This window comes from Eulemur rufifrons, chromosome 7 (genome assembly GCF_041146395.1).
Source record: "Eulemur rufifrons isolate Redbay chromosome 7, OSU_ERuf_1, whole genome shotgun sequence".
Taxonomy (NCBI): Eukaryota; Metazoa; Chordata; class Mammalia; order Primates; family Lemuridae; genus Eulemur; species Eulemur rufifrons.
The window spans coordinates 163367203-163387268 of NC_090989.1; the positions used below are offsets into that span (position 1 = coordinate 163367203).

The 20066-nt window shown below is 38.9% G+C and overlaps 1 protein-coding gene across 1 annotated transcript in view; it reads right to left on the reverse strand.

Annotated features, from left to right (window-relative positions):
• The window catches only part of FHIT (fragile histidine triad diadenosine triphosphatase), a 106499-nt gene that overhangs the window by 74551 nt on the left and 11882 nt on the right, over window positions 1-20066 (reverse strand). Inside the window, 3 exon segments of the mRNA XM_069472051.1 lie at window positions 13927-13956; window positions 16236-16337; window positions 16339-16382. Coding sequence (XP_069328152.1) covers window positions 13927-13956; window positions 16236-16337; window positions 16339-16382 — 176 coding nt within the window.

Here is a 20066-nt window from a genome sequence, read left to right on the forward strand (position 1 = left end):
CTGTTCAGAACTGGAAGCGGCTACTTCTCAGAGCTTTTAGTTCCCAGGTACAGAGGAAGATGAAAGACAAACGTAAATGCTACAGGGGCAGTTATTTGTAGAGTAGCAGATGATACTAGATGACATCCAAGGTCACTTGCCCATCTGGGATTCTCTGAGTTATCCTGTGCTCTGAGTTTCTTTCTCAAGAGCGAGATTCATCGATGGTCATCTGATAGTAGAGCTGAGCTTGGAATCACATTTATCTCTTCCATGGCCGAACAGTTTCATCAAAATTATACTGCTAAAACCTGATTGCATCTGGGAATTTATACCATTTACAACCAACAGGTGAATTGAAACACAAATAAAAGCCCCTGCTGGGTTGTTTTTCAGGATACTGGCAAAGAAAGCACAATCAGAAAATATTTTTTTGGGTGACAGGTACTGAAACATAGACCTTAGAGTGAAAGATTTGAATGTGAACATTAGGATAAATGGATTTCACCATAAAGTAAAAGAATATTTGGCATGTTCACTTTGTTAATGTAATTTTGTTTATTCTTTTCAGCCACTTTAGGCAAGGTCAACAGCTTAAACTACTCCATGATTATTTTTCATGTAACATTAGGAACAAGGAAAGCTTATTCAAAAGAATAAACAACCAGAGAGAGGACTGGGAGTTTTCATTACTAGAATCCAACAACATTATCTTTATGTTGAACGAGCTCAGGATTCCGAACCATCTTTTTTTGTCCTCTTCCCCTGAGGTTTGGGATGAATCCGACTCAGAAGGCTTCCACAGGTGTATGTCTCCATTTTCCTGATTTTGGCAGACAAGAAGCTCCTCTAGACAAGGGATCAGCTATTAGACTATAGGTGTAGGAATGATGGCTCCTGAGATGCAAAGTTAAAATTTCAAAATTACACTTTGCCAGCGCTAACATAATTCACATAGAAGGGGGTGAAGGATTTCTTAGTGTTCAGCCCGAGGACCATTACAGATTCTCACCATCCCAATATTTTTCACTCAAATGTCGTTCGGAAGGTCATTATTCTAATTCTTCCATGTCTGTGTCTCCGCAGGTTGCCATGTCTACTGTTCATTAAGCTGGTTTCCATCTGACCCAGGCTCAGCAATCAAATCCTTCCTTTTCCAGCTACTTTTTGGGTCTTGAGAATTACTTTATTAAATGGCTTTGGCGCAAGGGTAAAGAGGAGCCGCTGAAGGGGACTGAATAATTCAGGATGAATAGGGGAGCAAAAATCAAGTCCAGGTCATCTAGAGCAAGAATCAAAATATATTCATATAGACAAATAAAACAACAGTTCATAAATCTAGGGAACCATCCGAGTCAACCTGTGGGCTTTTCAAAAATCTATTTCATGGGTCTCATTCTCAGACGTTTGAATATAGGAGGCATGAGAAGTAGTTATATGCTGAAGATAATAAAGCAGAAAGAAAGGATTGTGATAGTCATTTCTTAATGGGAAATTATTCAGATGGGGCCCCTGTTTTTTCTTTTAAAATATATTTAAAAACATGAATTGTATTTTAAAATGTAAATAATACAATCAGGTATGCATTACCCAATTTAAAAATCAAGGATTATACGGTTAGGATCCCCTGGTCCCCATCACATCTCATACTGTGCTCTTTCTCCTCACTACCTCCACCCATAGACAATCCCAACCCTATCTGTGCCCTTCCCTCTCAGCAACATATAGATCTACATGTTTGTAAATTTATATAGATAGCCTATAAGCAACCTGATCTTATATTTTATTTATTTCCTGCTGTTAATAACCCTTGAATCTAAAGTCTATAACATCTAGATCAGTTTCAGCTGAAATGCCCAATCGCAAAATAACACGTTATTTTATGGGCTCTCATTCCCCATTCTGTATATAAGGATGTGGTGTGATCTGAAACAAATCTGCAGAGGTTGAAATGGCCATTTATATTTAATCGAAAGTGTTGAATCCTTGTCATGTGATTAATTGGGCTGAGTTTATTTTACTTATTTTTATAGAATTGACAGTTTGCCCAAGCCAATTACTTTGATGTCACAGGTTTAAAACTTTAAAGTGAGAATGAACTGATCATATGGAGTTAGAGAATTTTACACATAATTTCTTAGGCTTGAAACACACATAACAAAACTGTGGGAGTAATTCCTTCAATGGTCATTTATTAGAAATATCCCATAGCAAAATGATGATAATGAGTAACTGGTCTTACTACATCAGCAAAGGTAAGAAGATGACTCTGAATAATGTCTTACATTTATGTAGTGTTTTAGGGTCTAAACACTTGCTTTTCGTAGGATATTTGATTTCATAGTGGTTAAGTAGAAATCCCAAACTCTGAGCCTCAGGTATAAAAGACAGTCACCTGAAACCTATAAAACATTGACTGTATCTATCATATTTGCCACATTTCTGCATTAAAGATCTCAAAATAAATTAAACAGCTGAATATCCACTTTGCTCTATGTCAAGGCCTCCAATTACTGAGAGAATTTGTTTGGTGGCACTAATGAAAAACTAAACATCTAAAACATATAATTCTGCTATAAATTGAAATACAGCAATAAAGCAGCATTTAGGTTAGTTAACCTTCACCTGGGTAATATAGTTAAACAAAGATTGTCCTCCAGATATTTTTACATGGAAGCCAACATTATTCCATGCAGCACAAAATGTGTCGAGGGTGATAAAATATTTACAAAACCTCTCCTTGAGCGTCTTTGACTGTGCTTACTGGATGTACAGGATATTTAGGAATAGCCAGGTCATGTGATATAATGAAGAGTTAGATTTTTGGATAGGTCTGGGTTTGAACCCCAGTTCCACTATCTTTCAACTATGTGTTTTTTTTTTTTCTTTTGTATGTCACTTTTCTTCTATAAAACCTCGGTTTCCCCAAGTGTAAAATATTAATGCCCACTTTTGAAGGTTGTTGGAAGGATTAAAGTAAAAATTGTAATACTAAAAGCAAACATTTATTAAGACTTTACTGTGTGCCACACACTATTTTAAAGGCATTTACAAACATTAATCCACTTGGTCCTCACAACACCCCTGGGGATAGAACACCACTAAGACGCCCATTCTGTAAATTTCTGAATGAATGCCAGGACTCACAAAGGTTGACTTGCACAGGGGTCACACACCTGGTAGGTGAGAGTTCTGGGTGTGAAACCAGGTATTCTGGTTCCAGAGTCCTCCCTTTTCATCCTTATGCTTTAACTGCCCTGCATCCCCCCTAACCCCACTTCTACCCCAAGATCCCCCCTTTAGCCTAATCCCTAGCCTAAGAACAGGGATAAAATAAATTAGAACATGAAAATACCAGGGGGCTTGGTTAATTTTTCTTAGTGCTTTGACCTAAATGGCATCATGCACATCAAAATTAACAAATTAGAACAGAAAAAACTCAGTGATTTGATAACTACTTAGGAAAGGGCTTGAGGGGGTTAGTAGAGAGAAGATGTTTCCCAGAGGAAACAGGTGGACCCCAGCACCTTCTCCTGCCTGGAGACCTAGGGACCAGTGGTTTTTTTCTCCAAATCACCAGGAGGGGGAGAGAGAGAAATTTACATGACAGAGGGGAAGGGCTAGGAACTTTATCACCCCTCAAAGGCATCCATTCCCAACATGTGTACCCAAACCCATCCCCTGAGCACTGCTACTGTTTTTGGTTTACAGAATTCAGTCAAACTGGATTCATTCAGACAGCAGAGATGCAAATTTAAGGCAATTCCACAAGATAAAAGCTACTGCATCCTGAAGATACTAATTATTTAGGTGGTAAATACACGCATTAGGTGTAAACATAGGCAAGGTACTGTTCACCATGGTTGTAATCAAAGGATGAAAGTCCTCTGGCAAATTACAGCTCTCTTGAAATTTCTTTCCAGATGAAAATAATAAACAGCAGTCAAGGAAAACATTTCATTCTCAAGATATGGGTTTCTCCTTTCTGTGCACACTGTATCTTTTCTAGGAATTGATTTGAGAGCAGTGGCTATGGACAGATTCCTCCATAACTGTTTCTTATCCTTATCACTCCTTTGGTAAAGCGGCGTCAGGAGGCTGACGCGTGCATCAGAATCACTTGTCCTTTCTGTTAAAACACAGTCTCACGTCCCACATCAGACCTACCGAATGAGCCCAGGGCAGGCACATTTCTGAACCATGAATACCTACTTTAGGTAACTGTGAAGCACACTGTCGATTCATAACCTTGACTTATTCCTTAGCAACCACGTGCAAAGCAGAGGCTAGAGAGGGTCAATATTTTTTCCCAATTAATGAGGTAGAGTTCTGAATTTCCAAGGGGTCAGTTTTATTAAAAAGTTCAAACGAGATATTCAAATAGCACAAATCATTTAATCAGAGAAAAGTTTCTCAAGAATGTAACCTAAATGCAGTCATAGCGAATTTAGTGTAGGATAATTGAGTGAATTTGGCAGGACCACAAACCTTCTCAGTGCCACGTACATCTTCTTAAAGCCCAGCTGTAGCCTGTCTTATAGATGAGAAAAATTGAGGTTGAGCTTAAGGTTAAGAAATATGCACAAAGTCCCAAGGACAATGTGTGTCAGGGCAGGGGTTTGAACTAGGGTGGACTGGTTCCAGATTCCATCCATACCCATGTCCAAATCCTAACCAACCTCCGGTACATGTACAGTCTGCTGAATATGAATATGTCAGTTTCTCCTGTCACTCCGTACAAACAGATAGGGTTTATCCATTCAAAAAATGGGGAAATAGATATTCAGACAGGTTAAGAGTCTGGCCCAAAGTTGCACAGCTAGTAACTTAGTAGAGCTAACATCCCTATAGAATCTCTGACTTATGTCAAAGTGTGTTAACCACTAGACTTTATTAAAAGAAATATACTCTATGTTCATAAATCTAGAAGATTACCAAATATGTAGAGAATCTGTTCCAGGACCACAGAAACTCCTCAGAGAACAGAAGAGCTTCCTTTCTTTTTCTTTTTAAAATTTTTAAACCACGCTTCTTTCAAGAATTCCTTTTCTTGTTCTACTAGAGTAATCTAAAAAGTAATTGCTAATACCTCAGTAGTTATTAAGAGATACTCCCCAATGCATTAATACTATCAAGTTAAATTTCTAAGTAGAAGATTCAAGCACCATAAACGTAAGAGTATAAGCAAGCATATTCTATAGATAGTTCTTATGAGATTCCAGATTACCTGCCTGGAATTCATCTTTCTTTTATATACCTTAAATACCCTCCCACCTAAAGATGTACATGGTAATTGCTCTAAAAGATAGTTCATGTTAAACTTACTGAGCGGCAATCTTTTTAAAGGAAATAATATTGCCTTAATGGTTTGGTTAGTTGGAATTACATTTTGGAATATGATTTGGGAACTTGATTAGTAGAAATTGTGGTTTTTGTTAGTGATACCTGGAATATAGGAGCTTTATGATAGAGATTCCAGGAAGATCAGATTCCTGACTACACACTGGAATATAAACACGTCATCTGATATTTCATGTTAACTAAAGTTAGAAACGTAGGAGAAGAAATTTGCTGTATCAAACAAGTCCCATTATCATCTCCATTCTCTTCCCACCACAAAAGAACCATGGGAAATGTAGGGGAGAAAAAGTAATATCTGTTCCTTACCCATCCCTAGGTTCATGGCTAAGACCCTATAACAAAATACAGATTACCAAGAGAAAAGCATAACAAACGTATTTAACATAAAATTTATGTGCCACTGGAGCCTTCAGAAATGAAGACCCACAGAAACAGAGGAAAACTGTAATTTTATGGACAGTCATGCAGAGATATGATTGTAGGCAAAAGAGTATGGTCTGATGGTAATAAACCGGGGGAAACGTAGCAAGGCCTGTTTGTTGAGATTCTTCTTGGCCTTTGGGTATAGGGAAGGAGCACTCTGGAATGAGGTTCTTATGGCCTACTTTCAGGGGAAGTAGGTCAGAGAATTCTTTTATGGCCCACTTCAGGGGAGACAAATGGATGAAGGTCAGAAAAGGACCTTCCTTCTTCCGTAGTTTTCTCAGTAGGCCAAAACACTCAGTAGGCCAAGGTACCATATTTTGGGGTAGCATGTCCGGAGCCCCATCATAAACAATGACAAAATGCAGGTCCTCACAAAGCTGGCATTCTCAAAGGAGTGAGGAAAAGGCAGAGGTACAGGAACACAAACAGAAGCCAGTGAAGAATGCCTTGATGGAAATCAAGGAAGACAGCAGCATAGGGAGTGAGGGGTTCAGGAGAGCTACTTCAGGTGGGGTCGGGGAGGCTGCTGTGAGGGCCCATATGGCTGAGATGAAAAGATTGTTTTCCAAGCCTATAGGACATCCAAATTGCTGCAATAATCACCTTGTGGACGGCAGGGTTCTGCTACTTTTAAACCCAGGAAGGAGAGTTAATAATAAATTGTAAAATAAGGGGTCACTTTTTTACTTTGATATTTTCCTTTTCCTGCTACAAGTGCCTTACCGAGTAAGCCAGGCCACCCTTGTTCTTTACAAAGCAGAATTTAAAGCCCCTGAAACAAAAAACCCTACAGTGGCATCATGTTCAAGAGGCTAACTCAGTGGTGCACCTTCATTAACAATAACAACAGTTGCTTCAGGAACAGACCATTACTGGGCTTATTGCTATTACTACCCAGCATGAGACAAAAATAGTTTAGAATCCAGGGATCAGGCAAAATGTGAAGAATCAGACATAGAGGCAAAGATGAAGAGAACAGTCATTGCGCTTCTCATGGCAGGTTGTCAAATGCTGCCTTAAAATGTGCAACTGTGTGGATTTGAAAATATTAAATGCTTAGAGTCTTGAATTGTAGTTTCAGAACTGAACAGCTGAATATTAAAGGTGCTGCTTTGCCCCCCGGAGAGGCTGGCTACTACAAGACTGGCTTCCATGGGTCATAATTATGTGGCCATTACTACTTAATATTTTATCATCATAAAATAGTGAGGTTGACAAAAATCTACACCCTGAAAAGAATCATGAGGTATGCTTGTTAAGAACAAAGATTTCCATGCCCCAACCACAGATTCTAAATGAAAAGATTTAGAATAAGAACGGAGAATCAACTTTTTGTTATTGTCAATTAACACACACAAAGTTAATTTTTAGAAAGTGGTATAACGATCACAATTTGAAAAACAGATTAGACAATTTTAGATTATGTAGACTTGGTCTAAAAGGATAATTTTTAAAACTTCATTGTCCACTGAGGTTTTGCATGTGTGTGCATGTGTGAGAGAGACAGCGAGAGAGTGAGAGAGATGGTTTTCTTTTTAACCATTATATTCTACAAAGGATATGAGATGACCCCACTAATTCATATTGGGGAAAATCTATGATCAGGCTGGAAATAACTGAAATATGTCCAAAACAACATAATCTACTGATTTTAAAAGTATATATAATTGTTTAATGAAAACCAACTTAAGCTAAATGATCACAGTGATGGTAATAATAACCACATTCAACAATTCATGTTTAAGTACTAAATGTTAAGAATGAGTCCATCATCAGGAAGAGACAAGATGGCTGACCAGAGACACTGGCTGCCAGATCATCTCAGAAAGAAGGAAAAGTTTTAGATGAAAAAGAACAAACAAACCAACAAACAAACATAGATTGGGTAAAATTCTGAAAGAAAAGTGCCAGAACCTACAAGAGATTCCACAGGAACAAGCTGCAGAGCAGAATAAGAAGGAGCAAGATATAACCAAAATAACTACCTTATCAGCTTTTGTGGAGCCTTAGAGCAGGCTCACTCAAACCAGCCCTGCCCAGCCTCACTCCTCTACCTGCCTCTGCTGTGGTGGAGAATAAGGACTCACCTGGAAGTTCCAGGGCCCTGCCCACCCCCTGGGGCATTTGAGTGCATCTTCTGAGAGTCTACAGCTGGTCACAGGTCCAAAAAACAACACTGTAGATTGTTCCTTCTGGTAAGTGCCACCTACTGACAGGGAGGTCAATTTGTACAGCCCCTCATAGCATTTACTGACTCAGTCATACAGGGTGTGGTTGATTCTTACCGACAAGCACCACCTACTGTCTCAGAGATTAACCTGGCATAATAATGCAATTCATACTGTTAAGAAGACCATACGGCTGGGAAAGAGAAAGGATCAAAAAGCCCTTCATCCTCCGTCATCAAAGAGAGACAGGGAATCTGCCCACACACATAGCTTACCACTGTTACAGCCTACAAACAACTAGCAACTGCAAAAACCACCACATTAAGGATATCTATAACCAAGGCATCCATTCAGAACCTATACCCCTATCAAAGCACCACAAGCAAAGCCAAAGGTTCTTACCTAACATATGCTACAGACACTCCTTCATGAGGGAGAGGGAAAGGGGAAAAAAAAAAGCCTCATATAAATAAAAGAAAATCCAAAAATAAGTGACAGCCGCCCCTGATGAGAAGGAATCAGCAAAAGAACTCTGGAAGTATGAAAAGTCAGAATGAAAGGATAACCTCAAAAGGGAACACCAGCTCTCTAGCAATGGATAACAACCAAAATGAAAATATTGCAATGACAGGTAAAGAATTCCAAATATGGATTGTAAGGAAGCTCAATGAAATCCAAGAGAAAATGGAAAAAAACAACTCAAATAAACCAGAAAAATAATTCAGGAAATGAATGAAAAATTCACTAAAGACATTAACATAGTAAAAAAAAAAAAAAAAAACAAATAGAACTTCTGGAAATAAAAAAATCATTTAAGGAAATACAAAACCCAGTGGAAAGTTTTAAGAATAGACTAGACCAGGCAGAAGAAAGAAACTCAGAGCTTGAAGACAACTCTTTTGAATTAACTCAGTCTATCAAAAATAAAGTAGGGTGAATTAAGAGGAATGAAAAAAGCCTAAAATAAATATGGGACTATGTAAAACAGTCAAATATAAGAAGAACATGTATCCCTGAGGGTGAAGAAGAAAATGCACAAGAGCTATAAAAACTAGTTGAGGGAATGATTGAGGAAAACTTCCCTGGTCTTGCTAGAGATTTATATATCCACCTATAAGAAGCTCAAGGAACACCTGGGAGAGTCATTGCAAAGAGGCAATCACCAAGGCACACAGTCATCAGACTGGATAAAGTCAACATGAAGGAGCAACTGCTGCCAGTTGTGAGGCAAAAACATCAACTAGTTTCCAAAGGAAAACCCATCAGACTAATTGCAGACTTCTCAATTGAGACGTTACAAGCCAGAATGGATAGAGGTCCCATCTTCAGTCTTCTTAAAGAGAACCACTACCAGCCTAGAATTCTGTATCCTGAAAAACTAAGTTTCATATATGAAGGAGAAATAAAGACTTTTCCAGACAAGGAAACACTGAGGGAATTTGTCAAGACCAGACCGGCCCTGCAGGAAATACTCAGAACCACATTATACACGGATCAGCACAATAGGCACCCACCATTCACAAACCACCCAAAGCTAAAGATAAAGCTAAAGCTAAAGCTCAGAGCTCATATAAAATAATAACACAAGAGGTAACAAAACAATAAGGTACTGCCCAAGAGGATAAACAGAAGAGCATCAATCAACGTGAACAGTCTGAATGCCCCACTCAAGAGACACAGGCTGACAGGATGGATGAAAAGATACAACCCAAGTATCTGCCATCTTCAGGAAACACATCTAACCCACAGGACTCATACATACTTAAGGTGAAGGGATGGAAAAAAATATTCCATGCAAATGGAAACCAAAAGAAAGTGGCTATAGCCATTCTCATATTAGATAAAATTGACTTTAAATCAACAATAGTAAAGAAAGAAAAAGATGGTCATTGTGTAAGGGTGAAGGGAGCAATTCAACAAGAAGACACAACAATCCTAAATATATATGCACCTAACACAGGAGTACCCAGATTCATAAAGCAAACCCTATGAGATATAAGCAAAGAGATAAATAGCAGCATCATAATTGCTACAGATTTCAACACCCCACTGACAAAACAAGGTGCCCACTGTCACCACTTCTATTCAACATAGTGCTGCAAGTCCTAGTCGAAGCAATCAGGCAAGAGAAAGAAATTAAGGGTACCCAAATCAGGAAAGAGGAGGTCAAACTATCACTTTTTGCTGATGATATGATCTTGTATCTAGAAAACCCCAAGGACTCCACCAAGAGACTCCTGGAATTGATAAACAAATTCAGCAAAGTTTCAGGGTACAAAATCATTGTAGACCAATCAGTAGCATTCCTATACAACAATAACAGTGAAGCTGAGAGTGAAATAAAAGACTCAGTACCATTCACAAAAGCTACAAAGAAAATAAAATACCTAGGAATGTTAGTAACCAAGGAGGTAAAAGATCTCTAACAAAGGGAACTATGAAACACTGAGGAAAGAAATTGCAGACAACACAATTGGAGAAACATATTATGCTCATGGATTGGTAAAATCAACATTGTTACAGTGTCCATACTACCCATTGATTTACAGATTCAATGCAATCCCTATCAAAATATCAACATCATATTTCACAGACTTAGAAAAAATAATTCTACCTTTCATTCAGAACCAGAAAAGATCCTGAATAGCCAAAGCAATCTTAAGCAAAAAGAACAAATGTGGAGGCATCACATTACCAGACTTCAAGCTATACTACAAGGCTTTAATAAGCAAAACAGCATGGTTTTGGCACAAAAATAGAGACACAGACCAATGGAAGAGAACAGAGAACCCAGATATAAAACCATCCACATACAGCCAACTGATTTTTGACAAAGCAGACAACAATATACAGTTGGGAAAAGAAGCTGTATCCAATAAATGGTGCTGGGAGAATTGGACAGCCACAAGCAAAAGGATGAAACAGGATCCATATTTCTCATCACTCTCAGAATTAATTTAAGATGGCTAAAATACTTAAATGTAAGACATGAATTCTAGAAGAAAATGTGGGAAAGACTCTTCTAGATATTGGTTTAGGCAAAGAATTTATGAATAAGACCCCAATGGCAATCACAGCAACAAGAAAAATAAATAAATGGGACTTGATTAAATTAAAAAGCTGCTGCACACCTAAGGAAATAATCAACTGAGCAAATAGACAACCTACAGAACAGGAGAAAATATTCACCAGTTATACATCCAATAAAGGGCTTATAACCAGAATCTAGAGGGAACTCAAGCAAATCGGCAAGAAGAAAACAACCACCCCATTAACAAGTGGAGAAAAGACATGAACAGAAGCTTTTCAAAAGAAGACAGACAAATGGCCAATAAATATATGAAAAATTGTTCAACATCACTAATCATCAGTGAAATGCAAATTAAAACCATAATATGATATCACTTTACCCCAGTCAAAACAGTTTTTATTAAAAAGCCCCAAAACAATAGATGCTGGCATGGATGCAGAGAGAAAGGAATGCTTACACACTCTTGGTGGAACTGCAAATCAATACAACCTCTATGGAAAACAGTATAGAGGTTCCTCAAACAACTAAAACTAGACCTACAATTTGATCCAGCAATCCCACTACTGGACATTTACTCAAAGGAAAAGATGTAATTTTATCAAAAAGACACCTGCACTCAAATGTTTATTGCAGCACGATTCGCAATTCCAAAGATGAGGAATCAACCAAAGTGCCTGTCAATTCATGAATGGATTAACACAATGGATTAACATAACATGGAATACTACTCAGCCACATAGAAGGATGAATTATACCCTTTTGCAACAATTTGGATGGAACTGGAGACCATTACTGTAAGCAAAGTATCTAAAGAATGGAAAAACAAATACCACATGTACTTGCTATTAAATTGGAACTAAGTGATGAGTACACATGTGTACAGAAGAAAGTAAAACTCAGTGGAAATCAAGCAGGGGGGAAGAGGGGATGAGCAAAAACCTACTTAACAGGCACAATGAACACCATCTGGGTGATAGGCACACTTACAACCCTGACTCAAGCATAATAAAATCGATGCCTGTAGCCAAAAACATTTATACCCGCATAATATTTTGAAATAAAAAAAGAATTATTCCATGATAAAAGCTACTAAAAACATTACAAATTTTGACCAGATAATTGTGACATCAAAAAGCAGTTGCTATTTGACTTAGAGACTCTGTCTATAGCCATCATTTTTAACCCTGCTAGACTCAATGCTTATTTGTTTTGTGAATGTGTTTTATTGTATTATTATTTTTAGTCAAGAGCTAAGTCAATAAAATAAAATTCACCTTTGTAAAATGTACAATTTAGTGCATTTAGTATATTCACAATGTTGCACAACCATCACCCCAAATAGAAACCTATACCCATTAGGAGTCACTCCCCCTTCCTTCCTGCCCCCAGCCCCTGGAAACCACTAATCTACTTTTTGTCTTATTCAATGCCTATTTTTATAGTACACATTTTTAATGCCCCCTCTAAAATTGTTAAATGGAATTTTGAGACCATATCACCTATGTATTCATATAAATTTTAAGTATGTTTAATATGTACATATTATCATTCTGTGCATGCCACTTATTAAGGTGTGTGCATTCTCCCATGTCACTATCTATGCCTCTACAGTGTCACTTTCAATGGCTGGAGGAATTCCATCAAATAGATATTGCATAATGCGCCTAACTAATCTGGTGTGGTTGGGATTTACATTTGAATACTGAGTTTTTAAAAATCTGGTAACCAGGTTTAAACATTTGTGTTTTATATTTCAGGAACTGATTTCAAAAAGAAACTGCTGATATTTTATCCTTTTTCAGCATCTGTGTATTTGAAGACTTGCATGGGGATAGAATGAGGATAGAATAAAACTGAAAGTCCCCTCTGTCCCTATGGCTACATCCTGGGTCTAGAGCAATCAGGGGCTAGCCCTTTTTTAGCATAAGGAATTTTGTGGCCCATTTGGTAGCAGTTCCTACAGGACATTTACTCCTTATAGGTACTTCTCAGCGATTTTATTTTAAAAGTCCCCTAGTAGTCATACGCAAAGTAATATCGACAAGGAACTATGTTTATTTGGCATTGTTTGATGCCAAGCATTACCTTATCCACTCACAGCTAATCTCAGAGCCATGAAACTTTATTTATGGCTTTATATCACAAAATATGACATTAGCACCCCAGCCTGACTTGTTTCAGATTTCCAGCACCAAAAATAGAGCCTTTTCTATGACTTTGGCAAGGATCTAATCACATAGGAATTTGCATTTGTATGAAAGGGGCTGAAACCCAGCTTCTGAATCAGCCAGGATTTTATTCTTTTCTTTTCCTTTTACTAAGGAAGCAGAGACTATCCTAATAAATCCTCCTTTCTTTTTCTGGCGTACTTAAAAACCCATTTTTGAGCTCCACTGACTCCATTAGGTTTGAACTTTGGTATTAAGTACATAGGGAGGAAAAGAGTAGGTGTGGGGGTGGAGAGCAGGAGAGCAGTGACAAGCACAGGGCCCGAGGGAGGGACACACCTCGGGGCTACCACAGTGGTTATCTCTTCCCTCAAGAATAATGAGACAAAAGTAGACGAGAAGATGTAAGAACCGAGGTGTGTCAAAGACACACCAGGCTTACATGTGCGCCCACAAAAATCCTCACAGAGCTTAGGTGCTGCTCTCTAGACACTACTTCACATGAAACCCTTTGACTTCAGGTTCTTTTTTAGGACTCCTTGATTTAGTTTCTGTTTTAGCATTTGCACAGTAATAATTTTACTGCTAAAGGTAAATGTCTTGTAAACTAATGGGAAGCATATTGTTTGGCACAGTTTATAATGTCAGGATTTATGGTTCTAACACGGAGGGTCTCTCTGACCTCGAAGACAACGTAATGAAACAGCAATGTGCTGCAAATGACTCGTTGTGATTTTTTATTAGCTCTCATAATCATCCCTTATTAATTTGTATGCACATAATAAGCACTCACCTTCACAGTCTGTCCAGCTTCGGGGCCATCCTAGAAGTAGAGAAAAAAACCAACAGAGGTGAGAACAGATAGATAGTATCTCCTGCTTATTCAGAAATATCACCCATTAATAATTTAGATCCAATTTCATTGTGTGTTAATTTATAGTATTCCCATGGGGACCATTCGCTTCAAATGTGTGGGACCACGCAGTTCTCCATTTCCACCTGAAAGTAAGTGAGAAGTGAGGTATAAAAATGATATAAATTATCCAGTAAGCCAACCCCCTTGCTATTTTTCATGCTCTTTGCTCTTGGCCATGGTTTTAATTGCATTAGAGGAAGGCTGCGAATGTTGGAGGAGGTGAAGTATCACACCTTTTGGTTATCTTTAAATCAGAATTAATGTCTGATTATTTTAAGTCTGTACGGAACAAATTTGCTATGAACATGTTCCATTATGCAAGAATATGGGGTGTCGCACGTGGGAAGAGTCCGCTCAGGCTATTCTGACCTTGTGGGAGAAAAATGGGAATGTTCATCACAGCTGGGCCCTTTTCTCACCCTGGTTCCCTCTCTCTGCTTCTGAAGCCCAACAAAACTACTGACTTAGCTGAAAATGAGCAAACTCACCTAGTCACAGCCATAATACAAAGCCAAAGCAGGTGCTCAGCCAGTTTGAGATGGCAAAACAAGCAACATCTTTACAATCAGAAATTCCAAAATGGAATTCAAACTCTGCCATCTTGGCCCGGTCTGTCTACTTCCCCGAGCCTGACAAATGGGGTAGGAATTACTGCCGTGCTGTGGGAAGGATTAATCTTAGAGTCACAACCCATTAGTGGGGCACAAAGTCAACTTCATGGATTGCAACCAGCATTAAAAACAAAAGAAATCAGATCATAATAGAATCTAAAACTATCAGAATGCACAGAATGGGTAAACATTGCTTTGTAAAACTCTGGTTTCCTTTTTCTATATAGGTGTATGTATATGTGTGTATGGGGGGTGATATACGTGACTGTGAAATAAATATTTATCTTACTGTGAGTTATAGTAAAAGAAGTTTGATAAAACTACATATATGAAAGTACTCTAAGTGCTATACACAAGTCAGTTGCTATATTTATGGATTTACTTTCTAGTGAATCATGCACTGGTCATTCCCTATAAACGTGGATTTTCTTCTTGTGTTTCATAACGCTGACACTTGCCTTCATTTGGTCTCTCTGGAAACACAGATTGCAAAATAAGCTTGATAAACCCACTCTAAGCTCAACTACCTGCCTGAAGGTGACTCAAGTAGTTTGACATACAACACACATACACACACACACACACACACACACACACAGGGTATTTGGGATGAAGTTTAGATACTCTCAACACACACGTGGCAACAAAAGAATTATTTTTTTGAGAAGAAAATGAGCATTTTTAACCAGAGCCTTTGTAAACTGAAAGCACTGGCTTTATCAGGTCCTTTTGAAAGTCTCTGGTGGGGAGCTAAGAAGGGAGGGAGGACGGTGAGCACAATAAGCATCAGTTTACCTAATGGGCCGGGCACAGAGTCCCCACATTTTGAAACAATCAATTTTTTTCTCAAAAGCAATTGCAGAGTCATCAAATTTCAGAGCCACAAAGGACTTTATTTATGTATGGATAGCCCCAGCCCTTTCCACAGGTAAGCTGAAGGGGCTTGTGGTATTTTACTACTGATTTACAAAATTCCCAGCTGACAACTCACCATGGATCTCCTTCTCCCAGCCTGACCATGTGTGGGGCTGGCTCACCCTCTGCCTAAAGAGCGCCAGAGACTAGGGATCTGATTTCTTTGCTGAAGAGAGGACCACACCCAACCAATCAATCTAGCTTTTAAACAACCCGTGATCAATCACTGCAGCTTGAATTAAAGGTAGAGAAAAGGTAGGTCCTATGAGGACAAGGCCCAGCCTAAGTTGCATATAACTGCTCCCCTGGAATTAGAGCAGGACTTACCCCATGCAGTGCTCAGAAACTTTTTACCATGGAATGAAAATGACTTGTCCAGCCCCAGTTCCAGTAAAAGATCTGAAATATCTTAATGCCCATTAAATCTTATCCGTTACTCCCACCTGCTTTATAAATAAGCTTCAGAAGAATTGTCTCAGACGGTAATCCACAGTTCACCTTGGACCACGGGACAGTAGGGCAGCCATGGAGTAGTGACACTTTTTATGGCTACTATATGAGATATGAACAACACCAGCTGCCTTCCCAGTCAGAAGGAGAGAGCCCCATGCTAGCATTTGAAAGGAAAAAATGTCATCTCTGAGTAATCTGTACACTCACCTGCATGGAGAAGGTAAGAAAGGTCCCCTGGAAATATTTCTCCACCACTGTCCCCACTCTCTGGGTTGCCAGAAACAAATCAGCTACTTCATCAGGACACGGGGTCCCAAAAACACTTCACTGGCCACAGTGGGCACACAAGGACATCTACGGCAAGATCTGTTAAGGCACACTCTGCTTGCTTCGGGTAGTATTCTCACCGAGCAGTTTGTACCCCTAGTATTGAATCCCCTTGGACCAGGGCCTCACCTCTCAAAGATTAAGGAATGAAGAAACAAATATTTACCAAGCACTGAACTCCAAAGAGTTCGAAGAAAGATTATAAACATAGTTAATTACAATTCGAAGGGGAAGCTGTTGTGTGCAGAATAATCTCTTTTAAGAGAAAGGGACATTAGTGTACAGAGGGACTCAGTGCTTGCTGAGATAATGATGCTAGGGGGCAAGACCTGTTCGGGACATTATTTTCTGACCCCTATTCTAAAGCTCTGTCCTCTCTAGTGGCCAAAGGCACCAGGTTGGAGAAGCAACTGGGACATTCAGTTAGTTTGTCTAGGTAGAACATCATGATTAAAATTTTAATTTAAAAGCCTCTTTAGAGAAATAAGAGAAATGTGTAATGAATATACAACAGTAGATGTTTATTTTATTTTTAAAAGGAGTGCAGACATTCTGAAAATGAACTTCCCCTATAACTAAGAAATATGCCATGTGGCTAAGCAATTTATGACAAGGGTTCTTCAGATTACTTAGAATCCAAGAAGACATTTGAAGGCAAATCATTAAGGAAAAGGGTTTCTATTTATATTAATAAAAACAAAACCTGCTTAATGCATTCTACAAGTTTGACAAGGCAACATATTTATATTACTGATGTGAGCAAACAAGGTCTAGAGAAAAAGGTTTTAAATTTGATAACGTACGGGTAGCAAATTAATATTCACTGTGACACCATCAATTACATTTCAGTTCTTTTTTATATTTAAACTCATCTTATATGTACATCTACACATGTGTATGCATATATGTGTACATGTATATGTGCATACACCACACAACCTATATTAATATTTGTTTAGTTTTCAGATACTAGCAAGAGAAACAAGCACTTGTGTACTTTTTTCTGTTTCTTTCATTTTTCCTTTCTTCTTGGTGTTTTAAGACAGCATGCTTCTGCCAGGAGCTAAGCAGCTAAAGGGCATAATAAAACCACAATTCTGCAACTGCTAGTCTTCCCAGAACAGTAGGCCCAGGCGCTACTGGTAGAACTCAGGGCCCCAGGGGACATGCACTGAGCTCAGCTGGGCGGGCCTGATTTCCATAAGAGGGAGGGAAAAAAGAAAACGGAAAACTGATTAATTTTGCTCATAATCAGAAAATACATGTCAATGGTAAACTAGGAAAAGGGGCATTTGTTTAATCTGAGTTCATTTTTCAAGAGAGAAGGGAGGCCTTCACCCATAGGGCATCTGATACTTAAAAAGATAATTATCCTTCTTTGGCAGGGCTGCTTTATTATCATGGGTCAATGAACCATTTAGACATGAAGAATTTCCTTTCATTTCCTTTTAGCAGATTGCCAGCCTCCACCCCCACTGAGTTGCTTTTTCTTTGTTAAAAGGGACCTTTCCCCGTATTTCTCCTCCCTGCTTTAATTTACACCCTCCCTTAGGCCCTGACTTCACCAAACCACAGCAAGATGACAAACACGCAGGCTTCCAACAATATCCATAATTGCTGTGTTAGGCTGTGTATGCACACAACTAGGTGGGGAAGGAAGACATGTCAGGTGAGCAATTGCTTACTGTAAAAACTGGTGAAATGAGTCTGACTACTTTTGTATCTCATATAAATTTAGTAGTATCAAGCCACTCAAAATTCTTTTCAATGCCATAGAGCATATTATTTGTCAGTTTTTTTTAATTATCTGATGCTGGGGCCGGGAATGGTGGGTGGTGCATGCCGGTAATCCCAGTGCTTTGGGAGGCTGAGGCAGGAGGATCTCCTGAGCCCAGGAATTCGAAGCTGTAGTGAGCTGTGATTGTGCAGCTGCACTCCAGCCTGGGTAATAGAGTGAGACCCTGTCTTTACCAAAAAAAAAAAAAAAAGAAGAAGGAGAAATAAAAATAGAGTTAAAATGGTAAATTTTATAATATGGAATGTTGATGAGAACTTTAAAAAATTAAATTGTCTGATGTTAAGGACTGGCATGACCCAATCTTTAATGAGTCAAAATGTTTGGGGAATTAAATCAACATGGCAGAATCTGTCAGACGTTTTGTCCTTCGTACATGCAACCACAGGATCATATAATATATGCATTTATTACTTTTACTGACCATTAGGAATAGTAATACAACATGTCACAAAAAAGGCTTCATAATTCTCATTTAGGTAAATATTTTTTACCAGCCATTTGTGCAACATTGTTCTTACATATATATTCCCTGCAATCCAACCCTTTAAGAAGTCATCTTAATTGCATATAATACACAAATTTATATGCAACTGACAACAAGATGAAATAAAAAGAACTTTAAAGGGTGCTTCCTTGTCATGTGTTCATGTGGGTGATCACTATCTCTGTTCTGTTGGGACCCAGAGGATGGCGAAACAGGGATCTCAGCCTGGAAGTGACCACACAGGGAGGCCCCACAGGACTCTACCTGGGGTTACACAGGGCCGGGCTCCGGAGCTCCGGGGTGCTGTGTGAGGGGTTGAGCTTGCCAGCGGCTGAGTCTCCACCTAACACCCTACCTTCCCTGGGCCATTCTGGGAGCCAGGTGAGTCTCAAAAAGCCAGATCAATCATTTTCTCTCAGTTCCTTTAAAATCAAAGCAAAAAAGAGCCTCTGCCTTTACCTCAGCACAGGCTACATCCTGACGGCTCCCTCCCTCCCTCCCAAACCTCCTCTTTGCCCACCCCTCCCCTTGCACACCATAGCCATTTGCCTTCTTGCTTTTCCACAAGCACACTAAGCTTCTTCCCAGGTTTGGGCTCTTTTTCCTAGCTGTTTTCTCTGCCTAGAATTCAATTCCCCGTGGTCTTCACACGGCTGCATTTTCCTTATCATTCAGATTCCAATTCAAATACCTTTCCCTCGAAGGAGCAGTCTATGACCCCCAGTTTAATTTACTATCTGGTTACTCTCTCTCACATCACGCTATTTCAATCCTTTCCATATCCCTTTCCACCAGCTGCTTGTTTTCTTGGCTGGTTACTTACTACCTACTCAAATTAGAATGTTGCTCCACAACAACAAAGACTTCTGTCTTGTATACTGCCATTTCACCACTGCCTAGGATATCAAAGATACTTAATAAGTATTTCTGGAATGAGTTAATAAATCATAAACAGACCTTCAGATCAGCCATCTCTCAGTACTGACACTGAAAAAGTGGAGATGACAGTAATTTAATTTTCAATCATCTATACAAGATTGGGATCACCTATGAGATTTGTTTTTTCCAATTTAAAGAGGTTTACCCTTAGTATCTGGCATAGTCAGAACTAATGTTGGGTGTAAGTACAATTATGAAGGTAGAAATCCTTTTTAAAACACCCTTTTATAACATAATGAAAAATAAGTGGTTCCTAGATTATTCAGAGTCTTGGCTAAATTGTATCTCTATAAATTTTATAAATGCTTTTTTTCCCCTTACAGACAGAATCTCACTCTGTCACCCAAGCTGGAGAGTGCAGTGGCACAATTATAGCTCACCACAGCCTCAAACTCCTGGGCTCAAGCCCTCTTCCTGCCTCAGCCTCCTGAGTAGCTGGGACCAGAGGTGTGCACTGCCACATTCAGTTAATTTTTTTTTTTTTTTTTTT